Below are 20,819 nucleotides of genomic sequence, written 5' to 3'. Positions count from 1 at the left end.
TTATTAAAGAAGAACACTTGATTAAAGTTCAAGTTCACGGATATCAGTCTGTCCCATTAGAAGGCATAAACCATTGTTAATCAATTTCACTTCCCTTGGCGGACATAAAAGTCACGCACCGGAGAGGCAACAAAAAGGGAGTGGTTTTGCAGCTGGTGGCCACAGATCATTGCTCTTTTCTTATCCTTCCCGGCTGATTTCTTTTCTCTTATTTTGCTTTTTGTTGGTTTCAGTACCTGCAGCCCATTTGGGTTACAGAGGTAGTCCAACTCCTCAAGGGTGAAACATCCATATGTACTGTTGCAAGGTTTGCTGTGACTCCAAGGATAGTTTTTTATTCAAAATATTTTTATTGAGTATTTGTGGATATAGTTTACAAAAAAAGAAGAAGACGGAAAACACAAACTGTTTACAATGAATACAAAACAGAACTTCTCATGTTGGAACATTGTTTTCCTCTCTTATTATTTACCAAACATACTCCAAGGATAGTTTCAAGAATTTAGAGGAGACACAAAGTGTGCCATTACATGAGGAGAGCTGGACAGCGCCAAAGAATGGCATCAACCCAGCAGCAGGACCAATATCTGCTTCTTTATGTAAATGACAGTGGAAACACTGCCAGTGTCACTGCCCACAAAATGACCTACTCGTGCATGTTTCTGTGGAAAATCAGTCAGAAGGGATACAGGAAAAGCAACAGTCCTGCTAAACCATTTCCTTTTGGAGAGGGGTTGTCTTGTTGTTACCTCTCCAGCACATCCGCTGTGACTTTGTGCCAAGACAGGGGAAAAGGATTCACATTGTGACAGACTGATATCCCTAAAGTCCTCCTTTAATTTTTGAGAAGTGTCAATATAGGGTATAGTGTACATTTGCAAGGGAAATTTGACTAATTCTGTGAGATAATATATACTTTTGATAAACCTAACTTAAAGGTTAGCTAGAACACACAAACTAACTGATTTCAATTTGGGGATCTATGCAGTAAAGAACAGACATACTTTATTGTACTGCTACTCTTAATTTCTTATGAGCATATTTGGGAGCTAAAATTAAGATATTTACCCATCACATCTTTTTTGTAAACTGAAGTCAATCAAAATGTGTGATACTATCTCAATATGTGGGACAAGACAAACACCTGATCACCCTAACTTCCCATTGTGACATTATATTTTCTTTTATTACATCTTATAATGAATACAGAAACAGTTAAAAAAAAATTATAGAAACTTGGTATGCATAAGACTCCTGTTCCTGTTATGAGATTTTTCCTTTCACGTTAATTTGGGGACTCGTATCTGTAACCCATGCATGTAAATAGACCTGCAATTTGCATGCAACAATCATTTGTGAAACGTGACACTGTCACCACATTTAATCTGCATGAGTGCACTGCAGCTGGCAAATCACTTTTCTGAAACGTACTTCATTAGGATGGCGTCAGGCAATTTCATCAGCTCTGACTGTTACCGTTCAAGCAAACAATCGCATAACTATCTCAGATTCTGGCTCAGAGCAAATATCAGTATCTTAAAATTTGGATATGCATGATGGAAAAAGAGAAGGCTGAAATACAGAGCAACTTGGAAAAATAAAATATTTTATTTTTAGAATAAAGAAAAAAAGTGGGAGCAAGTTTAATGGTACAGACTTAGAATAGTCATAACAGAAAAAAATAGTGATAATCAAGAGTAATCATATGAACTGAGGATGCAAAGATCCATATATTAAAAAAACAAACAAAACAGGGGAAGGGTAATCATATTAAAAAAATCTTAAGTGATCATGAAAAGCTTTACAGCAGCTTTGATTCAGTTTTGCACCGCTTATGTTTTGGTCGTGAACAGTTTGTAAACATGGCAGCAGAACTTAGCGTTCTTTTGTTCAATATGAACAATCGTGTCTTTGTCGAAGAACACCTCGTTTTTATTTGTCTGAAACAAAAACCAAGAGCACACATTAATCCACATCCAGACTACGCACCCTGATGTTTGCCTACTCATGTCAAGTTACTCACCTCATCCCAGGTTTCAATCAAATCGATCGTCCGCAGTAATTGCCCGGTCTGGTTGTCATGGAGTTGGATGCACGCTCTTCCTTCTCCTTCCTCGCCGTTGGTTACCACGATTGCCAAAAGGTCAAGCTCATCCTCATATTCCACCATTCGGAAAGTCTGCATAATCAAAAGGCCGTTGTGAATTAAGTGCTACGTACTATGTTCTCTTTAATGAACAGCTCTAAGAGCTTTTACTTGCCTGCAGTGTTTAAACCTGAAAGCTTATCAATGAAATTCTTCAGAGGACATTACCCAATACATAGCTCACCTGAGGAAATGTGTAAGGACAATTGAATGTATAAAAATCCATTGAGCTGCCATCCTGAATATTCTGCACTTTAAATAAATATGCAGGGTTTTTTTTTATTCTTCTAAAAATATTTTGGTGCACACCAAAGAGGCTTTGGCTTTCCCCCAGGAAAAGGAAACTCCCACTGGCTCTCTGCCTTATGTCACATGGAGACCAATTTAGGTTACATACATACTCACCTCCAAATGCCCATTTTGAGCCAGGAAACCTCTGAAAGGTGTTTTTAAGAACAGAGGATCTTGTATGATGACTGAATTCAACTTAAGATCCTCATTCATTTTGAATTTTTATTACTGAGCTGTAAATCTATTTAAGTCTGGCGGGGTGTTGACAATACCTCATCAGCGTCTTACAGCTGATTAGAGAAGAAAAAACTGTTTTGCAAGAAAATTCAGCTGAAAAGAGAAATAAACCCTGCATCAGTTTGCTATTTGTAGCTGCAGATTTGCAGTATTAAGAGGTATTTACAGGAGAGGAAGTGTAGGCAGGATTGAGTCATGTCTGCCATGATGGATAAAATTGTCAACCAATTTTTTTTTTGTTTAGGTCTATCACAGAGGAAAAACTAATATATATCACTTTTTGAATAAATAAGAAGAAAAAGATCTTATTTATATTAAGAAAAAAATAAAATAAAAATATAACTAAATAAATAATAAAAATGTGGATATTGTGTTTGCTTCTTGGTTTAAATAAGAGAACAACCTAATCCAGATTTGTAGATCTGTTTTGTCAGATCCAAACCCTCGGGGCATGCAAGGGACTTCGGGGCATACCTCGTGGTGTCTGGCTTCAGAAATGATGGCAGCAGACGGTCTGCTTGTTCTGGCATGCTGTGAATTCTTGATTGGGATCTTGAGAGTTTTTAGATTTTGTCAACACCTTGTTGTTTTTATGGTGAGGCAAGCCACAACATCCTACAGGAGGAGCCTGCTGGTGTACTCCAGAGGGGTATGTTTGCCCTGTGATAATACTCTGAGTGCATCTTAAAGTCACTCAAGTAATTAACAAGAATGTCAGGACCCTTACTGCATTGTAAGGAGGAAGAAAAATATTATTCACTTCCTGTCACTTTCACTTATTGGTATTTAAGTTAGTAATTTAATTAGATCCTATTTTTACCTTTTGAGATGGGTCATCATCCAGCTGTTGAAATCTTCTTTTTACTGTGCGGCCTGATGAGGTCACAGTGACTTGGGAGATAGGCTACAAGAGATGGAAAATCATGAACTTTACATTTTCTGAAATTATAAACAATACGCATACAGTTCACCTCTATAGGAGACTTCCATCTCTGTTGTAGCCAGGCTGATTTATTGTACAAGGCTGATCCATCGCAAGTCAATTAAATTTATTCAGAAAGCAAAGGACAGCAACTAAAAATCTCAAGCAAATAAATATTACACTTACATTGTTTCGGTGGGTTTTCAGGGAGAAATCCTCAACGACCTTAGATGGCAGAGCACTGTTCAGTTCTCCGAGGATTTTTAGGACACTGGAATATAAAAAAACCGAAAACACAAATATTGTACAATAAGTATATTTGGCAAATAAGATAATATGATGATGTTAAAAAAATACCGGAGCACTCACTTTATGGTGACAGGTCCCACATGGATAATTCTTCCTGAATCATCAGGATGGAAGAAGATCCCGTCGTTCTCAAGAGAGTAGGAGTCCATCTCTTGTACTCCGTTTGTAGCCTAATTTAATAAAATCAAAAAGAAAAAGATGCAGATTTCTTACAGTTTCAAGTTAGCACACAACTTAAACGCTCTTTCCATCAGGTCTGTTGGCAAAAAGGTCAAGATGCAAAGAGCAGGTGAGAAAGACAGGAAGTCAGATACAACAAAAAAAACAACAGTGCAGAACATTGTAACAGACCCACGACCGACACATTCCCAAGGTTACATTAGTGGACAGTCCACACGTACATGGGTATTTTTGAAAACGCAGATTTTATGATTCTATGTGTTTGGGCCTTTCGTCCACATGTAAATGGCGTTTTGTGTCACTGAAAACAGAGATTTTTTAAAACTCCTGCCAGCGTGGAGATTTTGGAAAACTCACTTTTTGCATTTAGGTGTGGACGAGGAAAACGGAGATTTACTCACGCAACGTCAAAGGTGTGTGCCATTTTTGACGTCACGCTGTGCGCCACGTTATTGTTTATATGAGATGAATTTCTATAATGGCGGACATAGATTAACAGCAACAGTATTTTGTCTATCTGCATTTTTTACACTCTTACATATACACACGCAGTTTCTGTCTCTCTATTTAGAAAGACAGAGGCGTCAGAGTGAACTTCGGATGTGGCTTCTACATTTAACACAGACGCTTTCACAACCCAAATCCAGACGTCGGTTTTGAATAAATTTAACTTTCAAGGTCCATTTTTAAGCTTTTCCAGCACATTACCAGAAAAAAAAAGAAAAAGAGAATGCATGTTTCACTTAGCGTCACCTCAGTAAGGCCATGTAAAAATTTAAACAAATCATTTTAGCTCGACTTAAATGTCCTTTGTTCCCCTTTTGTTAAAACATAGAAAACTGCACCAAAGACAAATACTGAAAAAGGAAATGGTGCACTATGCATATAGTGTACAAACTCAAAAAACAAATTTCTCTTAAAAATGAAAATTTGCAAATGTGAACATATCAACTTCTTAGAGATATTCATCTCCACTTGAAAAAAACAACAACCCCACAAAAGAAGAAAACTGCACCAAACACCCCAATAATACACAGCAAGGCCAAATTAATAAGTCTTCACATCAGATATTGATGCTTCTTTCCTATGTGACACAAAAAAATAGGAGACAGATGTTTGTTATTTTAACTAGTTAAGCACCTACACACCCAAAAATGGGGGCAAAAGGGAGGAGATCACGTTTAATCGATTATAACACGAGGTCAGAAATATAAGTGGTGACATGAGTAGTGTCCACAGAAACCTCTGAATCTCAGCTAAAAGCTCATGTAAACCATTTCTACAAACACCAAACAAAGCAAAGACACCAAACAGTTAAAAGAGCAATTACATCACCATGAATCTGTGGACAGGTAATATCCATATTTTGATTTATGATTTTCTGGAGTTTAATGTGATCCGAAGCATATTTTCAAAGGTGTTATATGCTATAAAATACTTTTAAAAATTAGGCGAGCGATATAAAAAAAAAAAAAATCAAAGTTTTCTATGTTTGAGTCACAGTAACTTTGACATACTAACACCTGCAGTATTATTCACATCTCTGATGACATCTCACATGTGTTAGCTTTATTTTGATACCAAGACTGTTTACACAGAGTTTGTAATTGCAGAGAAATACATTTATTTTGGTCATTTCATTTTCAAGTAGGAAGCTCACCCTGTTTGTTATACCCTTTAGACAAATGGAGTGTTTTTTAATTAAATACATATTCTTTAAAGAATGTTCCCTTTTATAAAAAGTAGGATAAGTTAAAAAAAAATACATAAAAATTATTATAGCTCTTTTACGTAGAAAAAACTAACCAGCTAGTCTAAAACTAAGAAACACTTAAATATTAAGTTAAATTTGAAAACTGTTTAAAAAAAAATATATCCCCATTCCACATTCCATGTGACAATCTGATTGGCTTAGGAGTGGTGATGTCACAAGGACACCTTAAGGGTCTTTAATCCTTTGAAGTTTTTCCTTAAATAGGGGTGAGAAACAGCAATTGTTTCAGTTGTTTCTTCGCAGCCTTTGTGTTTGCAGCCTTCAAACGTTCACTACAGAAACATTTGGAAACCTCTCAGAGTCATTGTATACAAACTCCAACATGTATCCAAGATTACGGCAACCAAGACAAAACGATTACGCCGCCTCTCCTTCCTGCCGTGGCCGGCCAATTTCTCCGAATGGCCTCTTATCCATCCAAAGTCCATTACAGGAGAGTAGGAATGAAAACAACCATCTCCAGAACAAAATTCAACAAATTGAAGAAGAAAAACTTCACCTGGAGAAGAAGTGCTTACAAATGGAAGCACAAAATAAACACCTGGAAGAAACACTACAGCGCCAGCCCGACATCAACATTATTAATGAGGGCTGGGGGATCAAGTTTGCTCAAGCCAGAGAGCAGATTGTATTCTTGATCAAAGAAAACAAGCAGAAGAGCGCTGAACTTAAAGAAATGTCTGAGCAGTTTCAAGACAAGAAAGCGACGATTGATAAGATGGAGTGGGATCTCCAATACATGGACCAAAGGAATCAGCTGCTCCAACGAAAGCTTGATGAAGCTGAAGAAAAAAATAAAGAAATCTTCCAACAGAAGGAAGAACAGGACACAAAGCATAAAGACATGCAGCGTGAACTCCAATGCATGCAGGAAAATTACAGGATGGTGAAAGTAAGGTTGGATCAAACACTGCGCCAAAATAAAGGCCTCCTTCAAGAGAAAGAGCAACAGCAAGAAAGACTGACAGAAGAAAAGTGCATCATCAAGGACTTTGAGAGTAAAAATCAAAAGATGCAAGAATTCTGTAATGAATTGAAGGTCAAAACAAGTGAGCTTGAGGGAGAAAAGGAAACACTGGAAAAACGATGCTCACAGATGCAGAAAAGGATCGATCAAATGGCGAAAAACAACTCAGAGCTCATTAAGGGGATATTGTTGGAATTCAACAACTTGAAGCGGGAAAACACAGAAATGCAGGCGCAAAAGCAAAAACAAGACAAAATGCATGAAGACCTGCAGTGTACGCTCCAAGACATCCAGAAAAGAAATGAGCAGCTAGAAGACATGCACAAAGAAGATCAACTGAGAAATGCAGACCTGCACAAGGCAAAGATAACACAGGAGGCAACATCCAAAGACCTCAAAGACAAGCTTGAAGAAAAACAAGCAACATTAGAACAGGTGGAGCAAAGATGCAGGAACCTTGAGAAGCAAAACGCAGAAACAATCGATGAGCTGAGAACCCTCATCCTGGAGAAAAAAGGCGCCGTGGAAAAGTCCATGAAAAAAAGAAGAAAAATTCTTCCGCTTGTTCCAGAGGAGGGACGCTACTGCTTCTTCAACTGATGTAGCCTCGTCTTGCTCCACCTCTGTTCAGCCCCCAACCAGTCCCGGCAGTTGACTGCCCCTCCTGAGCCTGGTTCTGCCGGAGGTTTCTGCCCGTTAAAGGCAGTTTTCCTCCCCACTGTCGCCTAGTGCTTGCTCAGAGGGATTGTTGGGGTTTTCTCTCCTCTACCTTGTTTCTTTATTTACTTGTTAACTTTTTTGTTGTTACTTCATTTTACCTTGTTTCATTATTTACTTGTTAACTTTTTTGTTGTTACTTCATTTTACCTTGTTTCATTATTTACTTGTTAACTTTTTTGCTCTTACTTCGTTTTAACTTGTTTCATTATTTACTTGTTAACTTTTTTGCTCTTACTTCGTTTTAACTTGTTTCATTATTTACTTGTTAACTTTTTTGCTCTTACTTCGTTTTAACTTGTTTCTTTATTGACTTGCTTGTTTAACTTTTTTTTCAACTTATCTAACAAAATAATAAACCAATTAAATTGATCCTTTGAGTATTTGTCATCTAATCTTTACAGAATTTCTCCAAAACACTTTCAAACATTCAGATCTGTCTTTTATTTTCTTCTTGAAACCTCATGAATGGTGAACTAAAAACCTGGAACATGGTTTGAAACACTGAAATTGTTTCAGCTGAAACTGGCAAAGTCATACGTGCGTGCGTGTGTGTCACAGGTGATACGGTGTCACTAGTCAGGTCATCATGTTTAGGCTCATTCACGCCAAAATTATTTAGGCTAAATCTTTAAAACGGTGTCATTGCACAAACATTTTCAATCACACAAATGCAGAAATAATTATTTGCAGTATCTTTTCTGATTTATTATGAGAATGTCATGCCTGATCATTTGCACCCACACCATCAAAAATGGGGGCAAAAGGGAGGAGATCACGTTTAATCAGTTTAAATTAAGAGGTCAGAAATATAAGTGCCGACATGAGTAGCGTCCACAGAAACCTCTGAATCTCAGCTAAAAGCTCATGTAAACCATTTCTACAAACACCAAACAAAGCAAAGACACCAAACAGTTAAAAGAGCCGTTACGTCACCATGAATCTGTGGACAGGTAATATCCATATTTTGATTTATGATTTTCTGGAGTTTAATGTGAACCGAAGCATATTTTCAAAGGTGTTATATGCTATAAAATACTTTTAAAAATTAGGCGAGGGATATAAAAAAAAAAAAATCCAATTTTTCTATGTTTGAGTCACAGTTACTTTGACATACTAACACCTGCAGTATTATTCACATCTCTGATGACATCTCACAAGTGTTAGCTTTATTTTGATACCAGTTTGTAATTGCAGAGAAATACTCCAATTTTTTTGGTCATTTAATTTTCGAGCAGAAAGCTCAGAAAACCCCTGGGTGCCAAACAGGTTAAAGTTAATTCCCAATAAAACTAACTGTGAGATGTTTGACTACTTTGCTGTCTGTATTATTGTTAAAGTCATAAATGATCACCTTTAAAGTGTTTGTGCTAATAACACCATGTACAATAAGATGGGCATGGAGAACAGCACTGACTGGGAGAGGCTTTGAACAGATGACATACTCAGTTCAATTCAACATACAAGACTTTAAGAATGCACAAGCCTCTGCCTAAAATCTTTTTTTTTTGGTCTATGATCTGTGATGTGATTATGTAAAATTACAGTGGCTTGCAAAAGTATTCGGCCCCCTTGAACTTTTCCACATTTTGTCACATTACAGCCACAAACATGAATCAGTTTTATTGGAATTCCACGTGAAAGATCAATACAAAGTGGTGTACACGTGAGAAGTGGAACGAAAATCATACACGATTCCAAACATTTTTTACAAATAAATAACTGAAAAGTGGGGTGTGCGTAATTATTCAGCCCCCTGAGTCAATACTTTGTAAAACCACCTTTTGCTGCAATTAAAGCTGCCAGTCTTTTAGGGTATGTCTCTACCGGCTTTGCACATCTAGAGACTGAAATTCTTGCCCATTCTTCTTTGCAAAACAGCTCCAGCTCAGTCAGATTAGATGGACAGCGTTTGTGAACAGCCGTTTTCAGATCTTGCCACAGATTCTCGATTGGATTGAAAACTGCTGTTCACATATGCTGTCCATCTAATCTGACTGAGCTGGAGCTGTTTTGCAAAGAATGGGTAAGAATTTGGAATCATGTATGATTTTCGTTCCACTTCTCACATGTACACCACTTTGTATTGGTCTTTCACGTGGAATTACAATAAAATTGATTCATGTTTGTGGCTGTAATGTGACAAAATGTGGAAAAGTTCAAGGGGGCCGAATACTTTTGCAAGCCACTGTATAATGTATTGTTCACCTCCCTTAAATGAACAGACAGCCTTAAAGTATGAAATATTCATATATTAAAACACTCAAATTTGTCTATTGTCTCAGTGGCTGATAGTGCCCCACAGGCCTCAATGTGAGCTTGAAGCCATTTATAATTTATAAAAATAAACAGATTTTGAATGAAAGCCCGGGAACTTCGGTAGCAAAAAAAAAGTGGCTATTCTTTGTCCCCATATGGATCAGTCGCTCTTATTACCATTATTTCCTTAAGCCTTAAGTTGGCTAGTTAAGTATTGGACTAACATTTCAAGATTTACTTGAGTGAAGTAACTCACATTACTGCTACTGCTAAGTAATGTAAGCTAAATTCACAGCATATTCCATAAATCACCATGCCATAACTAACTGCTATAATAGCGCTGCCGTACTGCATCCCACTCAGTGCATTCAATCATTTCTCCAGCACGTTTGATAGCTAGCAAATTAATAATAATAGTTTTAAAAATTAGCATGTGTTATGTACACATACTCGAAAATTATTTACTAGGATTCACCTGTCATTTGACTCGAGAGTGCAAACTCATTCAAACACTCATTAAAACGGCAATCTCCAGGCATGATAGTGCACTCAACCCCAACTGTCCGGGGGGAGGGGCGGGGTCACACATTAAAACAGACTGACATGCAGAGGCGCAAGGCAGCCCAGGCGGAAAAATTTTGCTTTTAGACTCATTTCATTTCTCTATCTGATAAGAAAACTATTCGGTCAGACAGTTATTTCTGGTGAATGAAATACAGTTTCAAGCACATTTAAGCACCACATCTGAAATTCAAGCACTTTTCAAACCTTGAAAAGACAATATTAAAATTCAAGCATTTTCAAGGATTTCAAGCACCCGTACGAACCCTGTCTACACAACAGCCAAAATACTGTCTTTAGTTATTAACAGAGATGGGCAGTAACGCCTTACAAGTAACGCGTTACTGTAATCCGATTACTTTTTTCAAGTAACGAGTAAAGGGATTACTATTGCAAAAACGGTAATTAGATTACTGTTACTTTCCCGTAAGCACGCTGTGTTACTGCGTTACTAAAACCGTGATTTTTTTGCGAGAATGTCTCATAATAGTGACGTAAGCGAGTGTGACGTTTGTGGCAACAGCTGTGTGCAGATCAACAATGGATAATATATTGAGTGCGGAGAGAGTATGAGCGTGCAGCGTTTAAAGCGTGGAAGTACTGACCTTACTTTGAGTTTGATTCCATAAAATGTGACAAAAACATTAGCGTCCGCTGTTCACTGCGTGGGAAGAAAACTTCTTTTTACAGTGAAAAAACCCCTTAACTTCCGAGCAAGCCCCGAGTGCGCTACCACGGAATGAGAAATTCACAGAGAAACTCGCGGATTCTTCCACTGACCGCTGCGGCACCTGCACCAGGGCAAACATCCGCAATACCAGGTGAAAATAGAGCAACAGGACCGCAGAGTGTTTGATTTTATTTATTTTCTGCTGTGTTTCATTTGCATTTATTTGAAAGAGTGAGTGTAAACACTAAAAATATATTTTTATTTTATGTGCTGGAATGTGCAGAAAATAGGTTTAAATGTTAAACAAATTTCTTCCAGTCAGAGAATGTTGCATATAATTTAATTTTTGCTTGATGCATAAAGTTAAAAGATTAAAACTAATAAAACCAAGTTTTAAAAAGAGACTTTTACATTTGATTACAATTTGTATGATGGATTATGCAGAAAAAGTAGAATTGGGCTGAAAGATCTATCGCTTTATCACCTATTCAGGTTGTAAATCGTGTTTTTACAAAGTAACTAAGTAACTAGGTAATTAATTACTTTTGAAAATAAGTAATCAGTAAAGTAACGGGATTACTTTTGGGGGGAAGTAATCAGTAATTAGTTACTGATTACTTTTTTCAAGTAACTTGACCAACACTGGTTATTAACATTTGAAATGATGAAGGCACTTGAAAATGGCACTTGAAAAGTAACACAAAATTATCTGCCTTTCCAGAGAAACAAAACCTTTTCAGAACTACTTAAGGTTTTGTGAGGTTACAAAACCCTGTTTAGTCTTTCCCTCCCAGGCTTCTAAGCTTCTGATTGGCCAACATTTCGCTTTTAGTGTTCCCATGTGGACGGAGATATTTTTAAAAACTGCACATGTGGACGGGATTTTTAAAAAAAGAAAGAAAACCGAAAATCTCTGTTTTCAAAAATACCAGTGTGCGTGTGGACGTAGCCTAAACTACATTTTGGAGGCTGAACTGGAACTGGAAACCTCCCTTATCTTTACCAAACTGACAATCTGACATCCATTCCACTTCATACTATAAAGAGTGTTATACCCCCCTTTGATTCTCCTATTTTCTATTTAAGTATGTGTGGTATTTTCCACATGAACAACTCAGTGGAGAGATTATGTGAAAATAATACATAGTAATATCATCCCTAATCTGATACAATGTCATGGCTTCTCAATGGGAGAGAAGGCACAGTTTAGAGATCAGCACAAAGGTAGTATTGTGAGGTGATTACATGTTTAGTTCACTCCTGCTCTGTCCACTGACTGAATAGGAAGACTGTCAAAAACATCTGCAGCCTTTCTTACAATGACAACTCACCAGGGTCTGACAAATTTAGCAACAGCTCATTCTACCACAAACTGACTTATTACTGTCATGTTTTACTCAAAGTACAACCATAACTAAAAGGTAATAAGGAAGTAAATTTATAGTTGATGAGGATTTCTTAAATATACCATAGTGCCGTCCTTGAGTGAGCAGATGTGGTAGGTCCCCTCGTCTTTTTTACGAGGCGGTGTGTAAATGTAGTGCCATGGGTTTCCTCCAATCTGAACACTGTTTTCAGCACAGGAGACCTTGAAAAGTACAGGAGGGCAATCTGTGCAATGAGAAAGGAAAAACAAACATTATGCTCACTTTGTGAAGCAAAACATTCTTGATTAGAGTGGCTAACACTCTGTGACCCCTGGAACAGCAACACATTCACAGTTCATAGCCTTAAAGAAGTCATTTCAGGTCCCTTACAGCTCACTTTAAGACAACTTTCTTCTTATTAGCTGCCTCACAAAAATGGCTTTATTAGTTATTTGAAGCTATGCATATACTCAACTTTAAGCACAGATACCACTGGTTCTTAAAAAAACCAACCTGTGATTTGAATATTTAACGGGATACCAAACGGTGCATCTCCGACTGTTTTGCCACCAAGAAGAGGACTCTGCTTTCCAAGTGTTACCTTCTCTGTCAGGTACTGAAAACAAAGAAAATGTTCGTCATATTCCCAAAGACGTAAGAAGCAAGCTAAGCAGAATGATAATGAAACACTTTCTATTAAAAAAAACATAAAATCACAGCAAATTCTGATGCATTCACTAATGTCTAAATAAACACAGACTTACTCTTTGGACAATGTGCTCGAAGCTGTACATTTTCACTGACTTATTGCTGTAATACAGTGCAAGGACACCTTGAACCAGATCAGCACCTATGACACCATTTCCAAACACCTACAAGAAACAAAACAAAAACCCTTTAAATAAAAAACCTCCAAAAATGTACATTTGAGAAATGTAAACTGTATTTAAAAACAAACAAACAAACAAACAGCTTACTTTTTTATTGATCTCCATAATGCCAATAACCTCCAAAGGGAAAACATGAAAAATAGCGATGTGCATCACTGTATTCTGAGTGATACCTGCCTGTGGGATAAATCAGAAAAAAGGTCACATCTCCATCGTCTCTCTTCATTTTTATAGGACTTACAGAAAAATAAATAATTAATTAACTGTCTAGTTGCACAAACAATAAATTATTATTATTATTACTAATAATAATAATAATTATAATAATAATAATAATAATAACAACAACAACCTTCTGATTTGAAACCAAAAACCACAAGATGAAAAAAGAATAATCATTAAATCAAAAGAGTAGTAAAACAATGAAATGATAACAAGGGTCAAGTATAGCTAGTGACAGCTAACTTAAATATAACATATTAACTTATTATTGACTTTCTCTCAAAAGACACAAATACTTTAAATACATGTATTCACTTTACCTGTCTGGCTAAAGGTGTTTCCTTGTTTTGAACAGATTTAACATAAAATGTCTCTTGAGAAACATCCCAGCCAAGATATCTGCAAGACAACAACAAGCTATAAAGTTAAAAAGGCTTTAAAATGAACCAAATCTAAAAATACATTCCACTCAAAGGACACTGACATCAGAACCTTAAAGATACCTGAACTTATAGTTTGGAGAGAGGTAAACTCTCTGCAGTTCTTCTCCTGTTTCAGCTGAAAGACGAATTAGCCAGTTATTGGCCGTCAAAGCCAGGAGGCTCGGTTTATGATCAGATGGAGAAGATAAGGATTTTTCCTTTGGATGAGAACAAAAAAAAAAAAAAAGAGGTAACACAACAGTCTGAAAATTTCTATTTGAGAAACACCCAGTTTATTAATGTTTACTTACAACTGGGCTGTGACACATCAACGTATCTTCAATTTTCTCCTGTTTGGACCTCGTTGGCAGTTTGTACAAAATCTGAGGCTCGGCATGAACACTGAAACACATATACAAAATCTAAAACATAAGCAGCTTTTCAATGTTATTGGGCATACACAACACTTTCCTACTTCATTTAAAGCTCCTTAGATCATCTGCTCCTCTGTATCCTACATCACTGTTTCGCAAAAGCAACAATTTCTAACAAAGTTAAAATGACACAATGGGTTTTATTTTAATTGTACACATTTACATTAAATATCATGACCCACCTGTTTTCACATTATTCATCAGACATCTATACTTTTCCCTGCCAGATAAGATAAGACAAAAATATTCAATATCTTCCGTTGTTTTGAATGGTTTTCCGCATTTCTTAAAAACTCATCTATTTTCAGTACCGCAGCTACACTGTTACACCCATCTCCCTTTCATTCACACGCATGTATTCTGATTTGGATTCCTCTTCTCTCTTCTGTAATATGAACACTTCATATAAAAAAACTATCTTTTAAGTAGGTAGACTTTTAACAACTCATTTTTAATAGTGTATATGTCCAGTGGAGGATTGATTACTTTAATTTAACGTACCAATATAATCCTGTGTATTATTTGGTATGTATACGTGTTTAAAAACTGAAGCTAATTAAAGTTAGGACCCCATACTCACCAGCTGTAGCAGTGCTGGTAGTTTTCAAAGTATAGTTTGCAATTTTCGTACATTACTGTGGATTTTGAGGTCTTGCTCCATACTTTCGTGAAAGTCCGGTTTTCCTACAATATGACAACAATAATTAATATGGTAAAACACCAACTCAAAGCAGTTACACTACAAACTGTAACATTACCTGAAGGAGGATACCTCTCAGGATCTTCAAATTATGTCTGATTAAAGTCCCAGTATTCCCAAGACCGGTGCTCCTCCGGCTCAGCAGTTCAGCTGCGTTAGCGCTCCCCTTTCTCTGCTGTGGCGCCATCTGCAGGTGGTATGTTTCCCTACTGGGTGCTGCTAGCAGCATGACTAGATCGACTGACTGAAGTGACCACAACAGCCCACCCAGAGCGAGGTAAGCACCGTATGGTTTTGTAGTCCAGCACGCTACAGCTGTTTTCTAGGCTTCATGTTTTCAACGCCGCAGTGCCCTCACACGTCCAATGACTAACATGAAAAGTTAACAGCTAGCTTAGGTTAGCGTGAGCTACAGAACCTCGACATGTCGCCAACTTCATCCAAAAGTTTTGTCTGCTATGTGACCCAGAGGAACTGCTCGGAGGTTGCATGGAGAGTTAAATATAATTGTTAGGGTTAAGTTGGCGAGCATTGCTTTCGCGTGTCGACTGGGGTTGTGTTGTTAGTTAGCCGCTAACTCTATTAGCACCCCATCCCTCTCCATGTTTTCATACGCGTCTTCTTCTACGGCACAATAGCGCACTCGCTGTCCCGCTGTAGCGCACCCATTCGTCTGCGCGTACCCTGACCAGAGATTCACTTAAAAATCAGCTGCATCCTTTAGTTTCCTTTTTTATTTGCAGTAATAGTCAGATTTTATATTTTAGCAATTATTCAAACTATATAGCTTTTTTGAGCATTTGAGCGGTGTTAGCTAAACATATTTGTCTGTGTATGTGTATTTAATCATTTATTTTTTTTTATTTCTGTTTTGTTTTTCTGTATTAAATTTGAGCTAATTTACTTTAAAAAGTCACGCTAACGTATTATAATAGGTTCTTTTTTAAGGATTTTGTTGCATTGTATTTCAAAGTAGCTTTGGGGATGTTTTAAAAAAAATCCTATTGCGTTATATTTTATTGAGCTATTCCAATTTAAAATTGGAATAAAACTGATTTCATTAATCAGTTTTATTACAGGCTATGCATTTTCTATTTTCAGAACATTTCCCAGCTTTCAGGGCAAAAGAAGAGTTTATCGTATTCTGTTATTTTATTTACATGTCTGTATTAACATTAGATAGATTAGATAGATTTGGATGGTGTCTTTAGAGGTCACCACAGCGGCTCATTTGTCTCCATCTCACCCTATCCTTAGCATCCTCTTCTGTAACAGCAACCCTCTGCATGTCCTCCTTCACTACATTTATCAGTCTTCTTTGTGGTCTTCCTTTGTGTCAGCTCCATCTTCAGCATCCTTCGATGCTAGTATCCCTCCCCTGCATGACATAGATATTGCTTCCACTAGTCTTTTTAGGCAGAAATGTACTGACCAGGGATTGTTGTATGTATTTAAACCTATGTGCACTTTTACAGAGTAAATGAATAAAGCAAAGAAGTTCTCTGTAGCCAAAGTGGCTGCAGTTTTCATCAGATTCTCTATGAGGTTAAAGAGCAGTGACGGAAGACCTTCAGCTCCACTGGGTTCACGGATTCTGACCAGTCCTGATGACATCTTCAAGCATAACATGTGGTAAGTGATGCAACTTTAATGAATATGTGTAAAAGTTGTGTTTATGACTCCACATAATAAGATAAGATAAGATAACCTTTATTAGTCCCACACGTGGGAAATTTGTTTTGTCACAGCAGGAAGTGGACAGTGCAAAAGTTAGACCACAAGAGAAGACCACATGTGGCCTCTATATATATATGGTATATGTGTGATATATGTGCGATATATATAATATGCAATCTAAAATATAGGTCACAGGATTTCATAACATTAAAGCTAATTATAACAAATTAAATTGTGAGTCATTATAGTTAAATTGATATATTAACATTCAGCCGCTGCTTTAGTAATGCTTTTCATGTTAGGGATCATGTGCAATGGACAGAGGAGGACAGGGAAAATGCACGGCAGAAGGCGGAAGAAAATTCCACTGTACGACTTCCTTTAAACGAACAAGGCAAGAATAAAATATTTTAACAAATTTAATTTGGGAATTACATGGAAACAAAAATGATGAAAAAGTTCTTGAATTCTGTCCTTGCAGGTAAATTTGTTACAGTAGCTTGCCAGTACTGGGACAAGTTTTATGAGATTCACCAGGACAAGTTCTTCAAAGATCGCAGGTGGCTGTTTTTAGAATTCCCAGAGCTGCTGCCTTCAGGTGAAAAAGGGCGGCGCACAAACACGTGTCACGGTCATCAGCAAGCAGCCATTCAACTATGTAGTGCATCCAGCACGGACACTGAAAACGGAAAACATCAACGGTGCAATCCCGTTGACCATCACAGGAATACAGACACCTTTAACTTTCAGGAGTCCTGTCAACAAGCTGCACGAGGAACGAATGAAGCTGCTGTGGATGATTCCGTTTTTCCTGGACAATGTGCATCCTTCAGGATCCTGGAGGTTTTTAAAAGTGTTAATATACTCTGGTTTTTTTTTATATATACAGGCTGTACATGTTACATAATTGTAACACAGATAATGTTAAATAACTGCTTTGCATTTTCTTATGTTCACAGATTGGATGTGGAGTTGGTAACAGTGTGTTTCCTATTGTAAATAACATCAAGTAAGTAAAAATTTTTCTCTTTAATGAATGATCATACAGATGTTTAATATTTGATTGTCTCTATTGTCATCTCTGTTGTTGACTGAGAGCAGAGCATACACATAGAACACAGTGAAAATTTCTCTGTGAGGTTGTTGTGTTATCACCTACATTGGAATAAAGTTCCTGCCGTTCTTCTATTTTCTCTTTGGTTCTTTAGCTTTAGTTCATCCTGGTTTGTGTCCTTTGCAAAAAACCAAAACAAAACAACTGAGGCACTTGTAAAAAATATGTGTTGAGCCACAAAATCACTTCGTCAATGTTTTACAAGTACTTGTGGTTGTAATGTGATGATTCCCAGTTGTTAAACTGTTTGTTTTCTTCAACAGAGAAACAGACTCATTTTTATACTGTTGTGACTTCTCACCACGTGCCATTCAGCTGGTTAAGGTTAGCATTTGTTTCGTATGAAAATATAAAGTGTATACTGTATTATAATAATAATTTAGTCATCTAGAAAATATTGCCATCCCTTAAATGTTTTGGGAAATAATTTAATTTCAACAGCAGATTTTTATCTATAAATAAAACATGTCTTTATCATACATTTCTACCTAGACAGACACAGAAAAGATAAATATGACATCATGTGCAGAAATGTAGCAGAAGAAAAAAAAAATCACTGTTACATATCTTCACATTAAATAAATCTCACACATAGAAACTAATGTTAGTAATATCAAAAAGATGGCATTCATATACACCCGCTAGCCAATTTGTAAGGTACACCTATTTAACTGTTTGTTAACTGATCCACTGGGATTTTCCCACACTACCATCTTTAGAGTAGCTAGCTCCAGGCTGTCCTGAATTGGATAGGAGGAAGGATGGATGAATGGACGGATCATCTTTCGGGTTTACAGAGAGTGGTCTGAAATGGAGAAAATATCCACTGAGTGGCAGTTATTTAGGTGAAAATGTCTTCTTGATCTTGTCAGACAAGAATCACCAGGCTGCTTCAAGGCGATAGGAATGTTCATGAGAAAATGTCTCAGAACTGTACATGAGCTGCAACACCAATGTGATAATGACATGCTTAATAGATATAATCTAACTTATTTTCCTCCTGTAGAACCACCCAGACTACGATGACTCCGTGTGTCACGCCTTCGTCCATGACATTTGTGACAAAATGGCCACCTTCCCATTTCCTCCTCAGAGCCTGGATGTTATTCTGGCAGTATTTGTGCTCTCTTCCATTCATCCAGAGCGGTAGGTGAGGTTTAGAGTACACCGATGGGAGACCCTAATGTCATTTATCACCTGCCAGCTAGCCCCTCCCCCTCCACAACCTCCATAACCATCCCATTGCCCAGCCTTTGTCTGAATGCCATTACAAACCCCAGTTTGAAATGGAAATATTAAACCATACAGTTAAATGCAAGATATTGAATATTGGGTGGTTTGCTTGACACTAAAAGTATAGATGAATTTGGGAAACATATGCATACATACTTGGGTTAAGCTAATACAAATGCACTGCTGACTGAAATCAGTTATATCTCAGTGAATGCATGTCTCCTTGGCCTATATTTTTAGCGATGGCTGCAAGGATCACCTTAGCTGCAAGCCTGCTGCAGTATAACATAATTTATCCAATAATAAAATTTTAATGACAGCTTGCAAGACATTGTGAACCATCTGTCTGCATACCTGAAACATGGTGGTGTGCTCCTTTTCCGTGATTATGGGAGATATGACTTCTCACAACTCCGTTTTAAGAAAGGTAAGCCTCCAGATATACCCGTTGTATCATTTTACCCTAATTTCTTATATATTCTTAATACATCTTAGTCTGTGTGTGAGATTCTCTTTTTTAAACAAATTCTTTGTCATTTAATCTCTGACAACCAGGACGGTGTCTATCAGAAAATTTCTACACTCGTGGAGATGGAACCTGTGTTTATTTTTTCACAAAAGGTATTTCTGCTTATGGTGTGTGGGTGTTGACACCCCCATTCTGATCAGTGCTATGATACTAGTTTGTGGTGTTTACAAACATGGAATTTACATTTATTGGTGAATGGTTAAATATATACATTATCTCAGATAAAACTCAATTCCAAAATTCTTAAAAATGAAAACAAATGTATAAAAAACAGCTTCACGGTTATGGACACAAAACTTTTCTGTTGTCATGGCTTTCTTGCCAGAAGGAGAACCTGGACTAAAATTCTGGTTCCTGACTGTTGTGTTTTTACGTTTTACAGAGGAGGTTCATGATTTATTTTCCAAAGCTGGACTGGAAGAAATTCAGAATCTAGAGGACAGACGACTGCAAGTGAACCGAGGAAAGAAAGTAGTAATGCGCCGGGTGTGGATGCAGAGCAAGTACCGGAAACCATATCCACCTTCAACCTCTTAGCATCCCACCATGCAGAGCTCTAACTAGAACTGTGTATTTTTCATACTTTTATACTTAAACTGGTTTATTTGGGCCTAGTAATAACTGTTTTTTGGAGGCAGCTGGGGGTAAAATATATAAAACTCAATAAAAAACAATAAACAGATATTTGGTGTTTTCTACTTTTATTTCTCTTTATATTCATATTTAGATACTGACACAATGTTGTTACGTCCAGGTGGGCTCGGGTACATGAACCATGCACTAGACGTTTTGAGGCCACTGCAAGAATGATTGACAGGAGATTACGTTCCATTATTCTTCAAGCCACTTTTTGTAAGAGAGAAGCAAATTAGTGGTTGTACCGATGTGTGGCCTGAATATATGCTCAGTCGTGTTTATTGATGCTGATTTATTTATTTATTTATTTATTCATTTATTTATTTATTTATTTCACACTTGGTACAACAGTTCAAACAAACCAACCACACTTTCTATCAATAAAACACTACAACCATGTGTGAAAAGGAGCAGGAAGAAGAAAATATTCTTATTAAACCCTGCCCCCTATCTACAATCCAACTTATATTACAAGTGGGCACCAAAAATCAGGGAACAAACTAATATTAACATTTATCTCCGGTCCTACCACAAACCAAACAACAAATTTACCATCAGAATA

At 37.1% G+C, this 20,819-nt stretch overlaps 2 protein-coding genes across 2 annotated transcripts; one reads left to right on the top strand and one right to left on the bottom strand.

The window, feature by feature from the left end:
* Positions 1–394: 394 nt before the first annotated feature.
* Positions 395–15,734, bottom strand: dcaf17 (ddb1 and cul4 associated factor 17). The gene is made up of 14 exons (XM_031743274.2): positions 15,127–15,734; positions 14,949–15,052; positions 14,246–14,336; positions 14,016–14,152; positions 13,833–13,911; positions 13,378–13,467; positions 13,165–13,272; positions 12,914–13,016; positions 12,502–12,644; positions 3,966–4,075; positions 3,783–3,867; positions 3,495–3,578; positions 2,024–2,179; positions 395–1,940 (listed from the first exon to the last, which is right to left on the bottom strand). The coding sequence occupies exons 1-14, from the start codon at positions 15,295–15,297 to the stop codon at positions 1,833–1,835; spliced, it is 1,569 nt and encodes a 522-aa protein (XP_031599134.1). The 5' UTR covers positions 15,298–15,734; the 3' UTR covers positions 395–1,832.
* mettl8 (methyltransferase like 8) lies at positions 15,213–20,321 on the top strand. Its single transcript, XM_031743275.2, has 10 exons — positions 15,213–15,345; positions 16,544–16,700; positions 17,048–17,139; positions 17,227–17,588; positions 17,705–17,754; positions 18,123–18,183; positions 18,866–19,005; positions 19,413–19,519; positions 19,648–19,713; positions 20,004–20,321. The coding sequence occupies exons 2-10, from the start codon at positions 16,549–16,551 to the stop codon at positions 20,156–20,158; spliced, it is 1,185 nt and encodes a 394-aa protein (XP_031599135.1). The 5' UTR covers positions 15,213–15,345; positions 16,544–16,548; the 3' UTR covers positions 20,159–20,321.
* Positions 20,322–20,819: the final 498 nt, after the last annotated feature.

This window comes from Oreochromis aureus, linkage group 16 (assembly GCF_013358895.1).
Source record: "Oreochromis aureus strain Israel breed Guangdong linkage group 16, ZZ_aureus, whole genome shotgun sequence".
Classification (NCBI taxonomy): domain Eukaryota; kingdom Metazoa; phylum Chordata; class Actinopteri; order Cichliformes; family Cichlidae; genus Oreochromis; species Oreochromis aureus.
Note: the sequence above shows the minus strand (reverse complement) of the source record. Positions and strands in the feature narration are given on the sequence as shown.